Consider the following 25,235-nt stretch of genomic DNA (forward strand, 5'->3'; position numbering starts at 1 on the left):
ATGGAATAAACTTGAAATCTAATATATATATTCTCGCCAGACTTGATCTAAAGTTCCGTTTGTCAAGGTTAATTTCTCGATGCTCGGTGCTCGGTGCTACGAATACCTATATGCTTTCAGAAACTTTCAATAATGCGTTCTTCTGGACGTTTACGGTATACGTACGCTGCAGAATACATGTTTAAAAAATTCCAAATAAAATCTTGATGGAGCGGAGAAAACTTTGCAGCGATTAGGTCGATGGGAGCTGGAAAATGATTTAGATAGCTCAAAGCGCCCTGTTACAAAGCGATGCCAGAAAAGATCCCTACATTGAATCGCGGTGGCTAATAGGCTCCAGTAATGAGGCGTTTGTTAAAAACTGCGCCTAAAACTGGCGTGCATTATTATTCATTAGGCCTCCAAACAAAATGCTGAGGTTGAGCGTCCTCCTTGCATTCTGGAGGTGCTGGGTTCGATCACCGGTGCCACCGGGTATACCACCGGTTTTCTAATGGACCATATGGCCCATTACATATAGCCACGACCACGAGTGAGCTATTGCCGTAAAAGGTGGATTTAGGGTTGCTTGGCGGCGGAACGAATCACTTGCCCGCCAACGCAACGGTTCGGTCCAAGACCCTTTTCCCTAGAAGCTCTCCCCAGGAAAGCCGAGCATGCACCAAGCCGGGGGAAATTTTGTACCCATTACAAAACCGGTGGTATACCCGGTGGCACTGGGGATCGAACCCAGCAGCTCCCGAATGCGAGGCGGTTGCTCGGACCACTAGGCCATCGCTATATAATAGCGCGGTAGCGTTGAAGGTCGCGTTGTCCAGAAAATCAGATGTCGTCGTGGGCGTCGGTGTTGTCATCGAAAAATCACGAGAACGACTCTCGTAGATGGTCCCCAATGAGGAACCTAGGAGGCAGGTTTACCGTCTAGGTGATGTCAGCCTGCGGCTTCATCACAGCGTGCCAACCGGATAGTGAGCAAACTGCCCAGTTTGGCAGGTGGTGGTTAAATTAATGATTGGTCACACGGGACGAGAAACCCGGGGCCACACAAGGCCCACCGTTGAGAGCACCTGCTATCGCAGGGCAGTGGCGCATCGCTTAACCGCTGCACCACTGCGCCTAGAAGGGTTTGAGAACTCCCAGGGATCTTTGAATGTAGAGTAGAGAATGACCTTCTGCATATATGGGAATTAACCCTTTAAAGCTATCGCGTCATACCCTTACGGCGGAGTTCGGATGTTCCGTTCAGTTATTTCTGTTAGTTGCTGGTTTTTGGCCCTTAGCATAAAATATGACTGTCTTCTGTATGACTGCCTAACATCAATCTTTGCCTGTGCGCAGTGGTTCTGCTGTGGTGTCAGCTTTCAAGTAGACGGCCTACTGTCCAATCAACCACGCATGCAGCTCTCATCCGATTTTCTCCCGTTCAGTGAATATAAAAGATCGAAGAACCGCAGGTGAGTGAAGCACAAGTGCATACTTGTTGTTTTCAAAAACACAAAGGCCACTTTGCGAGTGACGTGACCAGGCGGTCACGCTGTGTCGTACTGCGGCTGTCGCTTATCCAGTGCTTTAAACTGTAGCACAAAGCTTCTCGCACGCCTTTAAAGCAAAGGCGTCTTTTTTCTCGAAAGAATTAAAAGCTGAAAGGAGTATCGATGGAGCTACACGGTGTAGCTCAAAGGTGAACAGGTTATTGAACTTTAGCAGCCATGACTGTGCGTAAGGAAGCGGATGGAAGACTTTTAAAATTAAAGTATTTGGTTCATCTATTGAACTTACAATTTTATTGCATTTTACTTCCTTCTTAAAAATAACTGCTGTCTGCATCAGGGCAGCTATTGCTTATCGCTCCATATAGGCACTCGGCGTAGCTACTACATTTTTATTGTCCTGATATGGGACCTCATAATGTGAACATCCGTCCAAAAGTTTTACGTAAAAACAAACTTCTTTTACGATTACGAGATCGTTTTACGTTTTTAAAGTTTATAGCATCGGGATACATAAAAACGGGCGCATGCAATGCTTTAAAACTTAGCCGTAAAAATAATCTACAGTGTTTCCAACGAAACCCTTTCAGAGTGAAGCAATTTACACAGCAAGGTTTCCGTTTTGCCGAAAAAAAAATTGCCGCATCAATTCTGTGTTCAGCCCCTTAAGCAACTACTAGTGTTCCCGGTTTCAAAAGACCTGTCAACACTTTTAATGAAACCAACACGTCATCGTCATCGCCACCATAATCACAACCATGAGTCCTAATAGAAAGGAAAATATTGTGAAAGGATGCCCTTAAGTAGCTCTTCTGACAAACCGTTAATGGCGTGCAGACTGGTTTGGAAACATTTAAAGGGTCTCAGAAGGGTTATACATGAAACCGAGCCATATTGCTGGCATAGTGTTCCAAGACTGTTTTTAAGCGGAGGATTTATATTTTGCACAAGCGAGAGACCCCCCACACTGACGCAGCACATTTTGTGCCGGGCAGGGGACGCCAGAAAGTCATGTAGGGAAAGGGGGGGGGGGGGGGGTTCTGAATTCGGTGCTTTTGCAAACAGGGCAAAACCCGCAGGTTATTTGTTGTAGGGACTTGGAGAAGGGACTTGTGACATTAGGAGATACCGTGCACCACCCGTGTACAGTCACCTCCTCATTCGGGGAAACTGAGATTTTTAAGAAGAGGTGCCCTAGTGGAGGGCTCCGGAATAATTTCGAACCCTAGGTGGTCTAAATTATTCCGGAGCCCTCCATTACGGTATCTCTTTCTTCATTCTTCTTTCACTTCCTCCTTTATCCCTTCCTTAGTGCGTGGTTCGGGTGTGCACCGATATACGTGAGACAGTTACTGTGTCATTTCCTTTCCTCAAAAACAAGACCAGTTCGTACCGCTACTGCCTACTGCGGCCGCGCTCTGCCAGCGCGCACGCGCTGATTGGTCCTGACACGAAAGGCGTGTTCTCAGCTGGCTGGTACCTGGCGCCCTCAAGGCGACCTGCGCATGCACAGTGACGGCGCGCTCTACACGATAAGCACCAGCGATACACGCTCTGCTAAATGTCTGTAGCACTGACACATAAAAGGGAAGGGTATGCCATTTACCATCTGTGCACCTAATTTTGATGATACGGAAGTTAGTCCCCAGATGGATGTCTGATAATGCTAGGAGGGACTTTGTATTTACGCTTAAGCACCAACGTTGAGAAGGTAGCCGCTAAGAAAGTGAATAGTCATTGCTATCCATCTGAACGCAGTCACTTGGTTACAAAAGAAATCTGCAGTTCTTATTCCCCAAACCTCTTCCACAGCCCGGAATTTCAGTGACATAGTTCCCTCTCCGAGTTTTCGAATTTGTGAACACCTCCCTCGACACTGTAAGGGCAGCATTTGGCTGTGCTCCTCTATGCAAATGAATCCGGCTGATGCGCCGTTGCGGACAGGAAAATGAAAAAATAACAAAAGCATATTTTTCTCTTGCCCACAGCAGATATTCGGCTGTTCCGTCCTTGTGGAAGCTTAACTATACATTGTAGGGTCTGCTCGCGGGCAGGTCAAATCTCGCGCCGCTCACCGCGGGTAGCCGCGGACCCCTTCTTCCCGAGTGGTGGGGCGGGGGGAGCGAGGCTAGGAGAAAGCCTTTATAAGGCGTGACCGGGAAGGCCCGCGCTCTCTCGCTCTTGGACCAGCCCTGCCACGACGACGACCGGCCCCCCTGATGTGAGAATAAACCGTTTGTACAAAGTCCTGCCTCGAGTGACTGCCTGTGCGTCCCCGCGCAGAGGAATTGCCCACAACATGGAACAATATTTCTGGCCAGCCGCTACTGATCATTTGCCGACATTTTTGAGATTACGCTCACTATTTAGCGTCGTCAACTATCCTCGTTGATTTCATAGTCATCCAAATTTTCTGGTTCATAAAGTTTCAACTGAAGGCAGCAACCGTCACTTCGGTGCCAAACTAGTTCTTTATTGATTATATTCTAATAATTAATTACCTATTTTTCAGCCCTAATTACTATGTCACTTAATTCGTATTTGACATCCTAACTCATTGCTCTATTAATATCCTCGGAACCTTTTGTAGGCAGTTTGAACTTAATAGTATAAATTATTTACTAGACAAGGATAGGAGATCGAGGGGCTTCTGAAACACAGATGTTATATTTGTATTAGTTTCTTACTATGCTGCCAAGTTGCGGGAGCTGATTTGAACCTCTGATGAGGTTTATTACTTGCAGTAATAGGTGTCAATAAGTATCGGCGCTATACTGAACCTTACAGACAAAAGCACGAAACCGCCGTAGGTTATCTCACGCTCACGAATGTTATCCTGTTGAAACGTACATTGATTTTTACGTTACCCACCTGTCTCCGAGAGCAGAACACACCAGGCAGCCCAACAACATCCCTGCCATGACGCTGCTCTGAACCAGGGACCGCATCCAAGCACGCTCGCACACCAGATCCCACTGCGAATCGAGGATACGATGCTGTGAATGAGATTCCCTGGCTTTAGACGTGCAGACATGTCCCGTTCTCTTCTCTTCGTCGCGGGCATCGTCAAAAGTTCCATGGAACACTGCGGTCGTACTTCCGTAGCAAAAATTCGTCAAGAAACTTTTAGCGTCGCTCAAGAACTATTAGGTACCAGCCCCCTCTGCGTGGGACTACAAGGAACACCTTAGTTAAAGGGTCCGTATCAATTTCGACCACCCAGACCACAGCCGTGGCCTAGTGGTCTGAGCACACACCTCCCATGCGGATCACCCTTTCACCCCCCCCCCCTCCCCCCCGCCGTGGTGGCTCAATGGTTCCGGCGCTCGAGTGCTGGCCTGAAAGACGCGGGTTCGATCCCGGCTGCGGCGGCCGAATTTCGATGAAGGCGAAATTCTAGAGGCCCGTGTACTGTGCAATGTCAGTGCACGTTAAAGAACCCCAGATGGTCGAAATTTCCGGAGCCCTTCACTACGGCGTCCCTCATAGCCTGAGTCGCTTTGGGACGTTAAACCCCAACAAACCAAACCAAACCTTTTTTTTTCCCCTTTTCCTCTCTCTTTCACCCTCTCCTTCTCTTACCTTCTTCTCGCCTTTCGCCCTTGCCTGCAATAGCATGCTAGGCTAACAACCAGGCAGGCCACCGCGGTGGCTCAGATGTTATGGCGCTCGGCTGCTGACCCGAAAGAGGCAGGTTCGGTCCCTACCGCGGTGGTCGAAATTTGATGGAGGCGAAATTCTAAAGGCCCCTGTACTGTGCGATGTCAGCGCACGTTAAAGAACCCCACGTGGTCGAAATTTCCGGAGCCCTTCACTACGGCGTCCCTCATAGCCTGAGTCACTTCCGGACGTTAAAATCTCATAAACCAAACCGAACTCTCCTGCATTGATTAAAGTCTCTCCTCCTCCTCCTCCTCCTCCTCCTCTAATGCGGGAGATGCGGATTTCGATCCCCAGCGCCGCCGGGATAAATGCGTGGGAAGTGGGTCTTTGGCCCCACCTTGAGTAAGGGAAAATACCTTGTGTCATGGCGCTCTTAGGACACGGATGCCCTAACGTCGTATCAATTGCGACCACCTGGAGTTCTTTAGCAAGCACTGACATCGCACACCGCACGGGCGTCCTTTCTATCTCGCCCTCATTGAAATGTTGCCGCCGTGACTTGGAGTCGAACCCGCTATTCGACGCTCGGAGGTCGTGGGTTTGGATCCCACAGATGGAGTGAGCCTCTGTTCAACTTTTTGTGCAGTTATCGCGCAAATGATTACGCAGGTTATTTCCAAATCAAATCAGTCGCCACCCTTAAAAATTTAAAAAATAACAATTTAAACACTCGTCGTTTCATCGTTTCAATGACTGCTCCCTTATTTCGTTTATTAAATCAGTCAGGGTATATATCGTGAATTGCGAGGCAGGGCATACGAAACCGGGACAAGCATAGAATACGGTGCGGCTGTGCTAGTGGGAAAATTCTTGGGATACATGGTTGCCACTCCTGGCCCAGGGTACAGGTGGATGGAAACCGGTGGGAGAGATATTTGTCCTTCAATGGAAGTAGCTTTACTGATGATGATGATGATGGTGGTGGTAACTGTGATATCATACTCTCAATATCGATTACATCGATGACGAACGCTGTCGATGGCAGTGCGAGTGTCAGTTATTTCATGACTTAAAGAACGTTAGTGCCTTGATTTAAACAACGTTAGTGGACTAATGACGTAAGGAACAAGGGACATGCACAGGCTCACAGCTAATTTTTTGGGGACGAACGGAATATGTACAGAAAAAAGCCAACAACCATGCAAGCAAAAGCACCTACGGGAATTGCAGGTAAGTCAATGACACTGATATTAAATTTCATGTATGGTCCAGATATGAAAATTCACAACCTGCAAGTGAGGCAGAAGGCTGTCTGAGGCAATTGTCACCTCTTTTTTTATATAAATAAGTCCCCTTTATTTATCGTTTTACACGAACCTGATGGCGTGAAAGTTTGTTAGGATGTTGTTGTTGTTGGCCTCAGGTGGACTGACACAGACCCACAATGGGGTAGGTGAAAACAGCGGGTGGAAGCCTTGTTTTTTATCTTTCTTTTTCCTTCTTCACAGTCCTTGCAATATACCGCCATGTGCGAATGTTGGTGAGATGACAAGGTCCTCAAATCTTCCGTCCGATGGAAACTGATACAACAGCCCTTCTGACGAACATAAACCTTCCCACACAACAAATTGAACTCTACACACCCGCTCGCACGCAGGCAGATATACCATGATTTGTGATTAATATTACATATGAAAGGGCTATTATTGGATGACAAATTAATTTTTCGCTGGACGAGAAAACATAATCTGGCCAATTTCAAAGGGGCAGAAAAAACAACACTAATTCCATAACCTAATGCCACACCCCACAGGTGTGGACGAAGGGCTAAGAAGCGGTTTTACTGTACTTTGTTCATCAGTGTGCTGCTGCTCTACAGAAGGGGCTAGATGCAGGCGCTTTTTCAGGCATCTAAAATAGATCAAACTTGCATGCTGCTTGGCACCAAGCAACCACTGACTGATATAGTAAATTAGTCACTAACACCAGTGCTACACCTATGTTACACCAGTGCTACACCAGTGCGCTGCACTTTCATTCCTCAGACACATACAGTTCTGGCTGGAGGGCCACAAGAACGCAATAGCCGTAAATAATGCATCGGTGTTGTGCAACTCAAGGGATGTGTCAGGCACCGCGATCAACATAGGATCTGTCTCTCGCATTCGAAACGCGATAAACTTGACAACCGACAAGTGTACGCGAAGGACTGCAGTGGAAAATTTGTCTTCATTTATTATTTATCTCTCTGCATCAAACAAGGTCTGGGCCCAGATGTGCCCCATACGCGGGACAAGACAGACGCGGTCTCTTCCATAGGAAATAGAATAGATGGGGCATGTATGTGCTAGTGATTCACAAATCTGTTACGTTACCATCCTTAAGCATATAATTCGTTGCACAATTCTAGAGGCTCAGATATGTTTGTGTTTCAGCGAGGAGCAATGTTCTGTACTGAAGTGCAGTTATACACAGGGCTTGACTGTCCGTCACTGCTAGATACATGTGCAGGGATACCACTCGATAGAACTGCGACTGATGTAAATAAATTTTGGTGTGACATCTATATTTCACTTACTATGCTTGCATGCAACATGCAGATATATAGACTTGCAGCGACGCGTCCCTCGTAGCCCATTTGCCGGGACGCCAAACCTTGCTTCGGTACGTTAAACCCCGCAGTTTTAATTTCAATAAGAGTAGTCGCGCCTTGTTGAAGCGAAAAAAAATCAGGCGCCTGTGCAGTATGTCACAGAAATATTTTGTAACATGACGCATAAACGTTTTAGTTTAGAACGTTTTTGGCGCATTTGCATGCATTTATTTTCCCTCACAAATGTACAATCAGGCCGGAATGAAACGCGAACAGCGCTTGTAGTCAAAACAAAATATTTTACCTGCGTACTATCAGCTGCAATGTAAAACTAGCCTGATTCATATTTGTGGGTGAAGGTTCTACCGCAGTGCATATTCATGAACCGGTTCGAAAGGAATACCTCGCCGCAGAGTATTAAAGTATGGCACATGTGTGTTTCATTTCATTTTGATTAATTTTCCAGAAATATTCTGAAGGGTTCACACAATTCATTCCTGCCTGACAGTACGTTGTTCATGTTGGCACGTACAGTACATATGCCGTCACGTTAAGAGTTGTGAATGTAGTCGGCCAGTTCATACTACAAATTTCACAGCATATAGCTTGATTGTAGAACTTAAGCTATATGCCACGCATTGTCAAGAAACGATATAATAGCGACAGCGTGCCTAGTTGTAAAAGCTATTATGACACGGAGTAGTATACACATCTCCGATGTCGATAACGGGCTTACCTGTCGCATCGCATTTCTGAGATATGGATGGCATAAAACTGTCGCATATAACACCGGTTCACAGTAAAATGAAACCATTTGTCGCGAAATGCTACACTCGGCGTAGTCATGAATGGTTTCCACAACTACAGTAATGACCAACAAAGGCGTACGGCTAGGAAAGGTACCAACGCCAAGGGAGTTCACCCGGTCATATGCGCCGAAGCTGTCCTGTAAATGCCGAGTAAATAAATTCACATAATCGATGGTTTCGTTACAGAGTAAAAAAGAACGTCTGTAATCTCTGCATAAGTTTTTGCTATCCCTCGCCTTACCTCTTTCCTTTTTTTAATGGCGTAGGCGTTGCATCGGGACACGCTGAGCTCTGTTCGTTCGTCTTCAACAAAATGCAGCGAACACGCACACAATTTCTCGATCGAGGAAAACAAAGTCGTTCCGATTAAGAGCGCTTATCCAGAGTTGTTTGAAACACTAGTCCACTGAAAGATCTCAGAAATAAGTACACATCGCAGGCGCGCTGCTTTTGTCGAACACTTTGATATCCGAGTAGACGTCTTCCCGTGACATTTCTTTCATTTTTGTTCTTTGCGCAGCTATGCCCCGCTGAAAAATTATTGTTGTAAGACATCCTTGAAAAATTAGCCAAATAAACAAGAAACAGCTAAGCGATGACAGGCAACACTGAGGTGTATTCGGCTCTCAACGCTGGGCGGTAAAATATGGCCACCTACTCCGTGGTTCCAGTTATCCGTTCGGAAGGTCTATTGGAGCTGGAAGAGCGGAGGCACTCCACGCGTTGGTCGACTCCGCCCCCCGTACGGGGGAGAATTAAAAAAAAAAGGCGGGAGCCGGCCGTTAATCCGATTTAATTAGGGAAATCAGTCACACAGGGCAATAAGTCGAAGTTTCTAAGGATGCTCGGAACGTGCAGATCGAGTTCCCGCGGCAAAACGACGAGTTCAGATTCCTCTTCACTGCACCTTTAACGCTCCCCCGTCAAACCCTTAAGTGTACCCTCTACTTTTGGTGCCCTAGCAATAAATCCCATACTTCCCGATTTCACCGATCTTTCTCTGAAGCCTGATTGAACTTGGTAAAAAGGAACCTCGAACAGAAACAGAAACCGTAGTGAAAACCGGTGTACTAGCAAGCCTAAATCGCAATCGGCCTAACGACGCTGAATTGTCCGTCTCTGTCATTTTTATGTTGCGCTGCCTAACAACGGCAGTCGACACACACAGCTGCTTTTCAACCGAAAGAGCTCTTTTGGTTGCAAAGCAGCTGCGTGCGTGTGTGCGTGCTGAGTGCGTGCTGTGTGTGTGCGTGCGCGTGTGTGTGTATGCGAGTGTGTGTGTGTGTGTGTGTGTGTGTGTGTGTGTGTGTGTGTGTGTGTGTGTGTGTGTGTGTGTGTGTGTGTGTGTGTGCGTGTGTGTGTGTGTGTGTGTGTGTGTGTGTGTGTGTGTGTGTGTGTGTGTGTGTGTGTGTGTGTGTGTGTGTGGGTGCGCGCGCTGTGTCTGCGTGTGTGCGTAAGTGAGGGGGGCTCAATTCTCCTGAAACACCCTCTGGTGAGTACACCGCCGGGCACCCACCGCTAAACATGTCCAAAATCTCCACCGACCATCATCTCTAGAAGCCACCATCCAATCTCACGAAACACTGGAACGAAACAGCGATACATAATTCAAATTCAAATACGCCGTCGGAAGGCGATCAATGTGAACGCGAAATCTACACTCGCTAAACTTAAAGGACTAAAAGGGTGTAAAGTTGACCTCTAGCGTAAACCCTTCAAGAAAGGGGAGTGTGCTAGAGGACTGCTTATTCTCTTGTTACCCCCATACAGGTGTACTCGGGTTTAGAGTGCACAAGCAGTGCTCCTAACGCAGATTTATCGCATCAAATCAAATAGCCGCCCACGCATTTTTTTACTCTGTTTTGGTGTATGTCCAACGCTATCCTGTAATTGTTCCTCATATATTTGTGCCGACCGCCTCGTTAGCCGTGCCTTCGGCTTCCAGCGGTCCTGTGTCCTCACAAACCAATTCCTTCTTTGTTCTTCATAAATCCCGGCAAACACAGGACGGTGGTGGTTCTGCCATTTCTTTTGTCATTGATCTGTCCTGCCTTCGTCTGCCCTGTTGTGCCCTATGCGGAGTCGTCCTGGTGGGTCATGTATACAGGAAAAAATAAAACAGCGCTGTTCATATCTCTGCCCTTCGAGCGGTCCTGTTTTGTCATGTACTGTGCTCTCACAACTCGGTATGAGTGCTATGAAATTAGCCCTAGAAAATATCGCTGCATGCCACGAGCCCACTACTTCTTTCTTTGTTATCTTTCTTCCAGCTGTTCGCCTGTTTCCCTGGAGTGTCTTTTATTTTAACCTCAATCTTAGCCTCGTTCTTATTCACACTGCCCCGCCAGTGCGGTGGGCAACCCATCACTAGCGCTTTAGAACTTACTTAACCGACAACAATGACGGGCCTTGTGACGTTTTATTCTTTTTCTTTCCGAGTCCTGATTATTGCGCTGTCAACAGTTTTTCATATGTTGCCGGAGCAGTCTGGTGCCGTCGCACGATACTTTGATGATTGGGGCTGAACAATCCACATTTTCACCTGTCAAACATCCCCAAAAGTCTCGCATAAATAAAGCATCACTCCGCCTGCATGTGCTTGCTTTTTATGCTTGGCTGAATGCGCGTAGTAAATTACTTGCTTCAAGCCTTGTTTCAAGCTTCAAGCGCTTGTGTATGTGTGCCGTATCGCTGTGGTTGTGTTTGTTTGGGCTATAATGTTTTACTAAATCAATATTTAAACTCACGCCTCTGATACTGTCACGCAGGTGTGAGAACTAAAGCGCTGTTTGGGTTCAGGTTAGGACAATCCTCTTCAAAATGTTGCTAAGGCATATAAAAATTGCTCCTATATGAGACTTTCTCGTGACGCCACGGGCTCCATTTTCTGGTACAGAGCGCAACTTTAGCCGTTGTAGTTGGAGCCGGTGACGATAATCATATTATGCATTCCAGTGTCCTTCTACAATGCTCCATACTATGCCATACAATGGTGGTCGCTATATGTAACACCGGTGCAAACTCCCTGCTGACAGTTTGCATCCATTTTTCAAAATGCATGCAAAAGCGATAACTTTTTCGTATTTTTCCATTAAAAGTCGCCCTCGTGGCACTATTTCAAAGGGATAGCTGCGTCACGAGACGTAGTGAGAGGAAGGGTAGAGGGAGTAACTGGAAAGGGTGTTCCAGTTGGTTGCCTTGCAATGGGAAAAGGAAGGATGGGAGGTCAAGGGTAGAGATGGAAAAGAAAAATGTGGGTAGAAAAAAAGGACTCCGTTTAAAGATGCATTTGCTGCAAAGTCACAATTTGTCTTGCAAGGCCGACGTCCTTCAGAACGGATACTGTACTTAAGAAGTGTTCAGGCCTGACTAAAGATTTGGCTACAGTTCCAACAAATTTATCTTCCGCAGGTGGCCGGCGATCGAGGCGCCCTGGACCAATGCACAGAGCTTGTCACTAATGGGGTCATGATATGGATGTTCGACGTACTGCAGTTTTGTTCTTCAGTAACTAACTCTAGAGCCTGTGATTCCATCTGTAAAGCTTGAGTTCTCTGTACGCTCTGTATTTCCAGAACACGTGACCAAAACTGAGACCGGAAAACTCTTTCCACTGGCAACGACCGCCTGATTTAAATGCTCGCGTGGCGTTCTAAGGGCATGCACACCGCATCATCATCTCCTGTGTTGGCTTCAGGGCCAAATCACCTGTCTCTTGTTCTTTGCCGGCCGATCCAAGTAGCGGCCGACCTTAATATACGAGTGACAGATGAACATGTTACAGAGCAAATGAGATTTCAGTTACGTCAGGCGGATGCGATGTCGACGGTCGGTGTGCTAGTCGGAATATGCCGTCACAGACGCACTGGTCTGTCACACTATAGAACGATGATTACGTCAGTACGAACAACGACCGCGTATTGTCATAGTGATACACGTTTTTCAGGCCAGGGAAGCCGACAAACTCCGTCGGTGGAAGGTGGCCCCATCTGTCCCGGACAAATCGGTGGCTGAGCGAAAACTTCACGTCTGATGAAGAGAGGGCCTGAATAGCTGGGGTTGTTTCTACCTTATCTGCATTAGAAAAACACAAAACAAACTCCTGCATTTCATGTCTTCAACCTTTAACACTCGCGAGCGATTAGAAATTTTAGTCGACGCCGGCTCGCCGCGCCCTTCCGCAATAAGCGGCCCTATAGCGAATCCGCAGAATTGGTGTGTTTGATTGCGGTGGTTTCGGTGAGCGAATTAGTAAGTTTTCCAAATGCATATTGTAATCTGGTGCAGTTTTTCCAATAGTGACCCAAAAATCGGCGATTTTTACTTCTCAGGGCGCTAAATGGTGTACTATTATCTTCAGGTACTCTTTCAGTGACTGCGCGGGTTATTTCCTGACAAGCAGCATAAAAAATAAGCCATACAAACAATTCTGGACAAAATCATTTTTCAACAAGAGTTTATGAACTCAATTTTTTGTATATATTGGAAGATGTCACTATAACAATAATTATATCCTCAGATCTCCCGTCGGTAGGCTTGAATTTTTGGGCCATTAACGTTTTCGATATCGTCAAAAACGTTCCTCATTGGTTTTCTATGGCTGCGTTATTTGCTAGATGAAATCAATGGGAAAACTTTAAAAGCAAACTTTCGCTACGCATTGGACGAATGGACGGTTACCTTTAATATTTACGTAACAGTAACTTACAATTTTCTAATTTTCAAAACGATTTTTCTGAGAATGCTGGAGATGTCATTGCCTAGGGAGACGGAGCCGTCGGGCGGCGCGGTTCTGGGCGGGGCGTAATGAGAGTGATGGAGGTTGTTTATCGGTATCGGGCCTTAAAGGGAAACTGCATAGGTTTTATAAATCAACGAGCTTAAGAGGGTCGAATATGTGAAACTTGCAGGTAAAGCATGCAAAGTCTTATTGGGCTAGCACTTGAAATAGTGAAGTAAACGCCGATTAAAATCCGGACACCCTTCAAGCTTCTCCGCAGCGCACAACGCCAAGTTGGGGGCGCATGATGACGTCATCGAAGGTATCGGTACATTTCCAACGCCCAAACGCGTGCTTTGAAGAAAGAAAACCAACGCCACCGAAGGCAAACCCCGCCGAGAATTGTTTGGCAGCGTCTAATGAGTCAGGGCAGGGTGTGGCTGACGACAGCGGTAATTTTAAATCTTACCTTCCGTGATGTCACGCTGAATTTCCCTGCACCCCCTCATGTAATACCCCTAAATAAATAACACAATTCGCCCTTTTCATTAATGACCTCCGCTCTAGCATTGACCGTAACATTAGCTCCTCCGGTGCATTCAGGAGAAGGGCGAAATTCAATCGTCGATTACGTCACTATTTTAAATGGTAGTGCAAAACCATTTTGCATGCTTTACTTACAGCCTATGTAGATTTGAATCCTTGAATATCGCGTAATTCTCAAAAAAGTGCTGTAGTTGCCCTTTAAGTACTCCAGTCCCGTTCGGGTTCAAGCAACCGAAACAGATGTTCTGCTGATACGCACACACGCAACTTTTCATGCATGCATGCAGCCTGGAAGCCGTCGTATTCTACAGTTTTCTCTGCTCATTTCGATCCGATAATTTTACTCTAGGGACACCTCCCGCTAATTTGTTTTTGTAATTACCGAGCCGATCGAGTAGGCGGCAAGAACTTGACAGTAGGCAACGCTGCCGCCACACCTGAAGGCAGGCGTGGGGTGTGTCCTTTTTCACATATGGTTTGGTTAGGTTTATGGGGGTTTAATGTCCCAAAGCGACTCAGGCTGTGAGGGACGCCGTAGTGAAGGGCTCCGGAAATTTCGACCACCTGGGGTTCTTTAACGTGCACTGACATCGCACTGCACACGGGCCGCTAGAATTTCGCCTCCATCGCAATTCGACCGCGGCCGGGATCGAACCCGCGTCTTTCGGGTCAGCATATTGGACCATTTGGCTGTTTTATGGGTACCAGTTCCTTAACATATGAAGAATATGCTTTTAAGTGTGCGCTTTATAAATACAGCATGAGCCCGTAGCTTTCTCTTTTCTCGACAGTCTTAAGACGGGTGCCACTATAAACCCACTTCTCAAACTAACACTAAGCTTGCGTAATTTGCTGAAGGCTTCCGCGTAAAACATGAATAATGAGTTTTATTTTGCAAACTAAAAACATTTTTATAGTGGCCGCCGTCTGCATGCAAGCACCTTAACACAGCAAACGCGCAAGTGTAGAAGACGACGTGGAATCAGTAGACCCCTCTAACGTCAGCGAACAAAGGTTGCCAGATCGGCAAGCTGTTCGCAGAGCAGAAGAAGCTAAAATATTTCATTTTAAATTTACGTGCCACACCGAATGAATCCACTTTTGACGAACTATAACTCGACATATTTGGAATAAAGTGCAATAAGCATTTTGTGTTCGAAAGCTGGGTGTCATGGCCCCTTTAAGCTCTGTGCACTGTACATGCGCAAAGCAGATGTAATGCCTCATCACAGTGACGGGTGTCAGAGACAGGGCTGAAGGCCGTGAAAAACGAGGGTTATGAACCGATTCGTGAAAGCAACCTTGACCCACAGACCCAGAGATGACAGTGCAAGGTTAATACATGTCAAATTAGACGAGGCGGATGACAACGCTCCAGTCGAGTGACCAGAGAATTAAGGCGCTGGTTGAAACATCTGTGCGAACAGTTTTCCAGAGCGTTACGGCGCAGCTGTCTGTTCTTGGCGCCACGTTATTCACGTAGGTGGAACTGAAGTGCCTCAACCCTGCGTGCACTAGAGGGTTTACTCCGATGCTTTTTAATTTCCTGCCCTCCTGTATGTAACACGTGGCCAGAAAGGATTCATTTCCGTTCACTATAGAGCATCAAAATAACAACGCCCCTGCTCATTCATTACCAAGTTGTCACACGATCCCGATGAGCTGACTGCATCAAGATTTCTGTTTCGATGGACATACTACAATCGCACAAGGAGATTGTTAGCCGGCGAAAGCTAAAGGCGGTGTTTCTCCGTCCTTGAAGAAGGCGGAAACAGAGGAAGGTTTTTCAGAGTTCGTGTAATAAGGGAGTAATTACTCATTGACATCCACCCAAGCGCAGCCATACGGCTGCAAAGGAAAGCTATACAGCTTCCTCAGAAACTTCGCAGTTAAAGGAAAATTCGTCCTGGTCCGGGGTTCAAACCCGGGACCACCGCTACACCGGAGCAGTCGCTCTACCAATTGAGCTAACCGGGACGGCAAGCTTATGGTAGGGCGAGAGCGAATTGATCAGTAACTCGAAGTGGGAACAGTGTTGGTCAAATGTTTTTTAGGGGAATCCCCCAAGGTGGAGTAGATTTGTAATAAGGGAGTAATTACTCATTGACAACCACCCAAGCGCAGCCATACGGCTGCAAAGGAAAGCTATACAGCTTCCTCAGAAACTTCGCAGTTAAAGGAAAATTGGTCCTGGTCCGGGGTTCAAACCCGGGACCACCGCTACACCGGAGCAGTCGCTCTACCAACTGAGCTAACCGGGACGGCAAGCTTATGGTAGGGCGAGAGCGAATTGATCAATAACTCGAAGTGGGAACAGTGTTGGTCAAGTGTAATGTGCAAGTAACCGAGGGGCCTGTACTGCAAAACCACGTCCGCGTTCTATTCAACCACCGGCTACGCCCAAATATAGCCGCGAAGGCCGAGATCGAACTGTGGTCTTGGCCTCAGTGGTGGGATGTCACTGCCACGCAAAGCCTTCCGAGCGGGTCTCTTGTCCTGAACATGTATAAATGTCTTGTCGGCTGGAGAATAATATCTGATATGCGCAGTGCTCGAGATTATGTCGTGCCTTCAACGTCGCCATTCAACGTCTGTGAGCCATGTGAGGAGGCACGCATACAATGCTTACTTTCTGGATTCCCAGTGTTCACCGAAACGAAGTTGCTTTCTACTGCCCGTTCACGCTGGAGGCACTTTATCTATATAGCCTTTACTTAACAAAAAAACACTGTTGGTCCGTTGTATCACAGAGGGCCAGTAATAATTTTTTTGGACTACTTTTTCCTTGTCTTGAGCCATGTTGCTTTTCTGCTCGTGGGGGATTAGTAACGTCTACTCGTTATTCTTTTTATTAAACTATATCTTCCTCGCCATTGTTGTGCTCGTATAAGAAACTGCACTAACCTCCTCAATGGCTGAACTGATGGAGTGGCTGCTGCCGTAATCCTATTCTTCGCATCAGGATTCAGATTAGGCGCAACATACTCTAAGAATAAAGTTAGCTCACACTGCCCCAAAAATTAACCGGTTAACCAGACAGCAAAGCAGCAGCTTATGATGATAATGTTTAAAATGGCGCGAAGGCAGCTTTGGCGAAAGAGCCCCATGGCACAACATATTTTCGTCTTCACATGTTGGGGTCAAAGACAAATTTCCCAAGCATTAACCCCAGTTAACATAAGCACCGGACCAGGGGAAGCTTGTACCACCAGTGGGTACCTGGCGTCACTGAGGATTGAACCCCGCATCTCCGACATGCTACAAGACCACCGCCGCGGTAAAGCAACACCTCCCCCTATCGTTCATATGCATATTTCTCAACTTCTCAGCATGCTTAGCAAGTAAAACTTTTCTGTATAAGGTGAAATAACTCATGCATGTTATTCCTTGCATAACGCCTCATCTTCGTTCTCCGTCGCTGTGGAACATGCATAAAAACAAACGTACTCACCTCCTGGACGAGAGAGTGTCCAGAGAAACTGCTCCCATAGTCCCAATCAGCGCACGACACAGGATCGCCTTCGGTTAGCACCACATCCTCGCCAATGACCTTCGTCGGGCGCACGTAGCAGTCGCTGCGTCCTATGCCATCACTCTCCAAGAGCGAATCATTGTGAGGCAGGGTCAGAGCCTTCCAGGAATCCAACGTCCCGTTGCTTGCCAAGACGTCTGCCGGAGGTGAGCACCAGTAGCTGATCTCGGGAAGGAAGAAACTGGCCACTATCAGGTGTAGGCCCATGGGCGTACCTCTAATCAGGCCGAACCAGAAGACACCTCTCTGGAACTTGCCGTACTCTCCAATGACAGCGCACACATCCATGGTGTCAGACTATTGAGTGTTACTCCGCACTTTGCTTGAAGGAAGCTGTTCTTCTGGGATCTTTTGTAAGGGGAGCACTAATTCAACTGCTTCATTTTCAACCTGTGAGTCACCGTCCTCGTTTTCTCCCAGTGCCCGCGTTCGAAAGCAGCTGAGTGTTCTTCGGCGGATGTCCACCTGGAGAACGTTTCTGAGAGTGTAGTGCTCGTTTTCAAATACCAAGGGTACACAAATCTGGCCTCCCTGCTTGCTCGAAGACTCTACTTTCACAGAATGCGGATTACCGGTATGAGGAGGAGTCTTCCTAGTCCGATGATCGCCTGGCTAAGCTTGTTGAATATTTTTTTTCGTCTTGAGGTCCCCTTGAGCAAACGTAGTGGCACTCAACCACAGTCCTTGTTTGCCTGTGAGAGGATGGCCACCCCGCCGTCTCCTATGATTTGTTTCAAATAACTGCCGGAAAAGACTCGGCAGCACGGCACTAACGAAATGTCTAACGGCCAGCACTTCGCCTTGAATCCCGTCGTTTAAACTTAGTCGATGCCCTTCAGTCCTCAAGCCAGTCAGTTGAAGACACAGTTCACCTTTTCACGGCTGCAAAACTCGGGTCGGATTCTTGATCTACGAACCTTCCCTCCACAGTCAAAATCCACAAATGTTCTACTCACGTGTCTTGCGTTTGATGCAACAACTAAAGCTGTATTAGCAAGACTCTGTTGCCCGTTGTCTGTAGTGACGCGCACAGCGTCTTGAGGGCCAAAAACAGTTGCCGTGTGTTTGCTTACAGTCTACCCTGTTGCACTAAGTCGAGCGTTGGGGCAAAAACAGTACGCTGATTTAGGCAACGATGACACGCACGATGTTTATGAAAGGACACTCTGCTAACCGAGATACTAAATGAAACCCGAACAAGGTTGAGCTAAGGGAAACGCTTCTTACTCTGTGTCCTCTCTTCAATGTCAGCGGGTGTATCTGCAAGGTTTACTTTCACGTAAAAATGAAAAAATTTTCTCTCTCCTTCTTTCCGCACTCTCTCTCTGAAAGTGAGCACGCCTTCCAGCAGAAAAGGAAGCTTGCGAAAGAAGCGTAGCATCCATACCAATTTTGTTAGCAACGCAGGTGTTCGGCTCGCTTGGATTCACAGGCGCACCGCAACGCGACTCTCATTGGCAAACGCGAGCGTTGACGTCATCCTTAAAATGGGAAAGGGATCTCACAACCGCAGTGACTTTGACAAAGCTGCACCTGGAAGTTAAAAAAGAGGTCGAGGGCACAACCGACTCAATCTCCTCTCCCTTTAATTGCGCCCTTCTCCGCTATGTGCGGCTCAAGTGCGGTTTTTGCGATCTGCAACTCATCGGAATTGCATTGTGCGTGCGTGCGCGCGTGCGCGCGCGTGTGTGTGTGTGTGTGTGTGTGTGTGTGTGTGTGTGTGTGTGTGTGTGTGTGTGTGTGTGTGTGTGTGTGCGCGCGCGTGCTGTGTGCGTGCTTGTGTGCGTGCTGAGTGCGTGCTGTGTGTGTGTGTGCGCGTGTGTGTGTGTGTGTGTGTGTGTGTGCGTGCGTGCGTGCTTGCGTGCGTACGTGCGTGCGCGCGTGTGTGTGTGTGTGTGTGTGTGTGTGTGTGTGTGTGTGTGTGTGTGTGTGTGTGTGTGTGTGTGTGTGTGTGTGTGCGTGTGTGTGCGTGCGTGCGTGCGTGCGTGCGTGCGAGCGCGTGTGCGAGCGCGCGCGCAAAAGACGGCATAGTAAAACATCTGGATTGATTTTTGGTTCATACTGACAAGAAAAAAATTATTTTTAGCGCTACGAACCGACACATAGCGCGACGGCAAGACGACTCTAATTTTCAACGCTGTTCTATTCCTGCAAAGCTCGTAAAATGTGTGGCTCCTGCGGAAAGTTATTCTTATCAGAAAATACCGCGTCCACCGCGAGCATATAATTTTCTGTCTACTAGAATAATCCACTGCTGAAAGTAAGCACGGTCCTGTCCTGTCTCTGTGTGTCGTAACGTAGCGCTAAAAATGATCTTATGTCAGATGTCACAGCCGGCGGGATCAACTTCCTCTTTTTGTTATCCATTTTGCCTGGGCACGAACGCTGACGATGTGCGTGAAAATGAACTACCCGTACATCTCGCTGCGTACGGGAGAAATAACAAGCAAAAAATCTTCACCCTGTGTGACACTTCCCCGTACGCCGCCTAACCCACAGCGCTGAGATGCAGCTGTGCAGGTTTCATCCCCAGAAACGGTGCGCAGCTCTGCAGCTGTTTTATGACTGCGAGCACAAAGGCCACATGTTGCCCGCAAGTTTGCCTTCAAACTCTGTGATAAGAACACAGAGTTTTTGGCGTAGCTGCCAATGCATTTAGAGGTTTCAAATAGGAGAGTTCTTCCGATATCGGAATGTGCGCACAGCCTGTTTTGATATTTTTGAGCGGGTTCGACGTATTCTCTTTGTGTATTGAATCCAGATGGCTACTGCCTCTTTCTTTATCTTTTTCCCCTTCCCTGTGCCGTTCTACCTCTTCACACATGTTCTGCCGTTCCATTTGCCATTTTGCCGCTGCTAGGTTCCAGCCTCTCCTGCTTTTATTTTTGTTATTTTTACATTAATGTGCACTACCACCACCATCAGTGCTTGGAGGCGGGTTCCGACGCAAATCTTACACAGAAAGTACATCATCTAAAAGGAAAATCGTTTCACACAGAAAAAAGAGCTGCTCGAATGGTTTGGGCTTGAAAAACACAATTGGAAAGAGAAAGGAACAGTCGGGTTGTTTGCTGTTTCTTTCTTCTTTTAATTCATAGTCGAGACTCATTGTAGCGCCGCGCCTTCGTTCAATCCCTGTAGCTGCCTGGAAGCTGCTAGAGGAAAAAAGTATAAATAAGACGTTCTCGACGCACTCTGCATAAACTCGCCTTTGTTCACATTTCCTTGGAGGCCCGTTGGAAACATATTTTCCAGCTGATTAAGTTTCTGGAACATTTTAGAATTGCTCAGCGTCATCCCACTGGTCTTAGGTGCGTGAAATGTAACGTCTTGCATGACGTCGCATTTAACAGGCGAATATGTCTGCAGAGCGGATGCAGGCAGTCACGTTGCACTACGGTCACAGCGTGCCCTCTCATATTCATCATCATCATTTATTGACGCTTAAAAACCCCAGAATGGTGGGTCATTACATAAGGTGGGGGGGGGGGGGGGGGTGCGTTACATCACCAGAATACAACAGGTCACAATCAGTGCCAGAAACATATACTGGCGGGATATAAAGAGATAATGTACATAAACCCATCAGAGAGAGTGGCCAAACATATATAGAACGGGAGTAAAACGCAAAGGGAAGAATAATCAACATCAGGTTTTTATGTGGGACAGCATCAATTGGCAGAACGTACAGCCTTTGTCAAAAGTTTAGAGCCCAGGGGGTTTGCTTCTAAGGACTATTGTAGCGCTCCTGTAGCCCTAATGGAAGTCCACGCATCGGAGGGAGCAGGACAAAAAATCTTCTTACCTTCGGGAGATTTGGGACGCTGAGGACGCATTACGAGCAAAGCAATGTGGCCCAGAAGCAGACCCCCTGGGCTCTAAACTTTTGACAAAGGCTGTACATGAATCGCGTTCGATGACAATGCATGGCCACCTATTGCCACTCTTGTTGCCCAAAGAAAGCAGTGACCAGCAATTCCCGCTGTCTTCTGCGTCTCATCCAGCGAGTGCAAGTACTGGTAAATTTTTAAAGCTCCAGGTCTCGCCCCAAGGCCTTCTGTACAAAGGACGGAACCCGCGTAGGGCGAAGACGACTCGCCGGCTCATTTGAGCTATAAAGTTTGCTCCTACTAGTAGCGCTTAAACCCAAGCCTTCCGGCTTACACTTTGTAGTAGTAGTTATCGGCATCAACATCCAGCGTCCGTGATCACGTGGCCACCTTATGCACTCATGCCATGACTCGCCCTAACTTTGTTGTTATCAGCTAGGATAGCGCGGTGACAAGAATACGGCCTCAAAGGCCTTGAAACGCCGATCAAGATAGCATATTAACAAGACTGCATGTCGCGGCATCCTGCGCGCATGCGCACTAGAAGTCCCAGTAGACGTGGCTCATCGCTTGCTCTGCCAGGACTTGCCAGGACTTGACTTTAAACACATAAGCCCATTATCCCTCAAGAAGAACGTCAACAACAGCCATGTCTTACCAGTGCTCACCTGTGGGGAGGAAACATCCCGGCTAATGAGGAGGCTTTAAATTGACTCTCACAGAACACAATATGCTACGGAAAAGAAAATGATACGTGCAACGTTATGAGAGAGGAAGAGAGCAAAATAGATCGGGCAACAAGCGCGAGTTAATAATAGCGTGTTTGGTATCAGGAAGAAGAAATGGACATGGTCAGGGCATGTAAATGCGAAGACAAGAAAACGGCAGTGGCTTAGCTCAGCTAGGCCAAGATATACTTAGCGAAAGCAGTTTCGTCTAATGACATTTCAGTAGTGATGTCGCATTTCGGCTGGCGAAGCGAGCGGAGGCGAGCGCAACGACGAGGCAAGCGGTGTGACGTCATACCAAACGGCGGCGGCGGCGAGGCGCGCAGTGTGACGTCATGTCAGATGGCGCGGCGAGCGCGCGCCGTCCGCCAGCTGCGGCGGTTGCTAGGCAATGGCTCAAGGTCGGTCTCTGTGCCTCCTCGGAGGGAATCACAAGTTCGTGGAGGAAATCACAAGTTCCGTAGCGAAAGCTGTAGCTTTCGCTACGGAACCAATGAGGCCTTGGGGTAACAACTGCTTCCAAGAGGAGCCAAGCGTAGCAAGGGACAGCAGAAAGTCAGTTGGGCAGAAGACATTAGGAAGTTATGGACGATAAGGTGGCTGCAGCCGGCACTGGACGTAATTAATTGGAGGGACACCGCAGAGGCCTTTGCCCTGAAACGAGCGTACTAAAGCTGCTGTTGATGATGAAAGCACTTGTTACAACTCCCATAACAGAAACGCATATGACGCATACTTTTACTTGGCAGCTGACTTCAGTGCAAAGGCCACAACTGCACATGCACAGTGTGGACCTGTCGGCGTTGATCATCAGAGTATCCAGGAATGTGGCCGCTGTTTAATTATATTGATTTACCTGCCGTGACGCGCTTACGTCATAGGGGCAATTAACAGATTGTTTGGGCTGACCGGCATGTAGATGTACGAAGTCGCATTTGGAAGGGCTTTTGACAAGGCTGGCTACAAACGTTCCCAAAGGTCACAATGTCAGTTATCATAGTGGAGTTTAATTAGGGGTCGAATGACGAACCGGGAGTCGCGCCTGTGAGGTCACCTGTAATAAAGTTGGTAGTAATATAAGCTCTACAATAGCTATGCAATATGTCACACAGCGCAATTGTCAAAATATTTGGTGATCAAATTGCTAATGCCCCCCAGGATGTATAGTGTCTAATGCTGAAGGTATGCTGAATAATGCTTAATGATGTTGAGAACATTCTCGATATGACGGATAATAATGAGAATACGCTGGAAAAACGTCGTAAGACATGTTTCTGTATATTCTGAAGCCAACGTTTTTGAGGGGACTTTTCCCGAACGCGTGTGCTACGAGAAAGAAAAAAATTCTTAACTGAAGAGTTGCATGAGCACTTAACGAAAAAATACGGCAGGAACATTTCTTATTCAATTTGTTTATAAAAAATAAGGACATAGAATGCTTAAGGACTGTCAAGCCTATAGAAATTGTCTAAAAGCAATGAGCGATTATTTTCCAAATCTTCTTTATTCGGATTCAGGCTGCTGTGATTTCATGTGGAAATGAATAAACTCGGGCTTAAATTATTATCTGCTTGGAGCAATGCTCTGAACTTAAAATTAAATGATGTTGAGTTGACCCGAAAGTCATTAGCCTATATCTCAATGAGTATTTTGTAGATATTACGGAAGAAACTATTAAGGAAAATGGTGTAATGAATCTGCTGTAAAATCAGCCCTCTTTTTTTCTCGGTCCTGTGCATGATAATCAAGTAAGCACGATAATATTAGGAGTAATATATATCATCGATAAAGATGTGCTGGCTTCAAGGTAAAACCTACAAAATATGCCGTTGACCTTTTTACACCGATCACATCCCATATCGACAACTTATATATCAGTCCAGCAGCTTTTCCTTGAAAAATGCAATTTTCGGTCCTTGACTACTTTCTCGTTTCAGTTTATAGGGTTTAATGTGGCCAAGTGACCTAGGCTATGAGAGGCGCCGTAGTTGAGGGCGCGGATAATTTGGACCACATGGGATTCCTTAACGTGCACTGACATCGCATAGTACGTGGGCCTCTAGCATATTGCGTCAATCGAAATACGACCGCTTCAGCCGGGATAGAAGCCGTGTCTTTCGGGTTCTTTATTTTGGTCGCGCATGCGCACGGGATGCATAACTCAAACCCAAAGCCTAACGTTAGATGGCGCTGACTTGCTCCGCAGAAAGTCACCTCAGAGCACCATCGGCGCGCTCTAGACAAGGCTGCTCACAACTGTACACAGATCACACAACTGTACACAGATCACTTCCAGGAGTTGTTCACCAAACAGAATATTGTGACGGTGCAAAGAACGTACAATTACCGACACTGTGAAACGTTAAAGAACTGGAAAGTGAAACTCCTTTCGTGTGACATCTAACGGATATGAAAAATAATATCAGGGCACACAACACGCTTGGTAATCAACGATGGAGAGTAGAAGCTGGTAACGATGCAGGATTACAGTCAACGCAAAAACGGTCATCAAGTATATCGATGCAACCAAACAGCTAGAAAACCTGCCTTAAATATGTCTCCGTCGAAGAGCTAACAGCCTAGTTTATCAGGTCAAGTTTACTGCCTTTGTAAATTATTTAGTTGCTTCTATTTCGCACAAGTGAAGATTTTATTTTCTTACCTTTTTACTCCCTATCGGGGTTTCGTTCGATGTATTAGTTTCTGCATCCATCTTAATGCTCTATGATGATAAAACAACAACAGTAACAATCTTTTATTTCAATCAGAATTATGGAGGAGACTGTGGGTAAAAGCTCTTCGAGAAACGAGAGCTTGACAAACGCTTGAGAAGTGTTATATACTGTTATTCAATCATTTTAACGAATTTTTATAGTAGCTGTAACCTCGGCTGAAGACTTTCGTCAAATATTTTTCTTTTTTGTGGTGGCTATTGTTCTGCGATGCTCTGAGAAGGGCAGCGTAGAGAGTCTGCGTCCATGCCAGATTGTCTCTGACAGCTCTCGCTGTGGGCCTCACGTACCTCTTATTTTTATATTGATGTAGAAATAAATAAAGAATAAAAATTATTCGTTTTCACCATTCATATAGACAAAGGGCGCATACAAAAGAGAGTACAAAAGCAGTTGTTTGAGTGATTGGACGGCAGTGCAACGCGAACGGTTTTTCCGCCGACAAAAATTAATGGAAACGCATGTGAACTTTCAGTTCATAGCTTTGTCAATAAAATATTACAAGCACAATACGAGGTGGCCTCTATCTGAGTCAGTTGGTTGCTCTCAATGAACCGGGATAGGTGTACCGACAGACGACAACACCTGGATGGTAGAAAACTCATCGCTCTCTGTTTTTCACGACACCAACGCAAAAAAAAACACAGCTTTG

General features: G+C 46.8%; 1 protein-coding gene across 1 annotated transcript in view; it reads right to left on the bottom strand.

The window, feature by feature from the left end:
- The window catches only part of LOC149347508 (solute carrier family 22 member 3-like), a 51,019-nt gene extending 33,438 nt beyond the window's left edge, over positions 1 to 17,581 (bottom strand). Inside the window, exons 1-2 of the mRNA XM_089585593.1 lie at positions 17,213 to 17,581; positions 4,362 to 4,465 (exon numbers count right to left, since the gene is read on the bottom strand). Of these exons, the coding sequence (XP_089441719.1) occupies positions 4,362 to 4,465; positions 17,213 to 17,581 (473 nt within the window). The remainder of the gene's footprint in view (positions 1 to 4,361; positions 4,466 to 17,212) is intronic.
- Between the last annotated feature and the right edge of the window lie 7,654 nt (positions 17,582 to 25,235).

Source organism: Amblyomma mixtum, chromosome 4, assembly GCF_055824585.1.
Source record: "Amblyomma mixtum isolate Tamu chromosome 4, ASM5582458v1, whole genome shotgun sequence".
NCBI lineage: Eukaryota > Metazoa > Arthropoda > Arachnida > Ixodida > Ixodidae > Amblyomma > Amblyomma mixtum.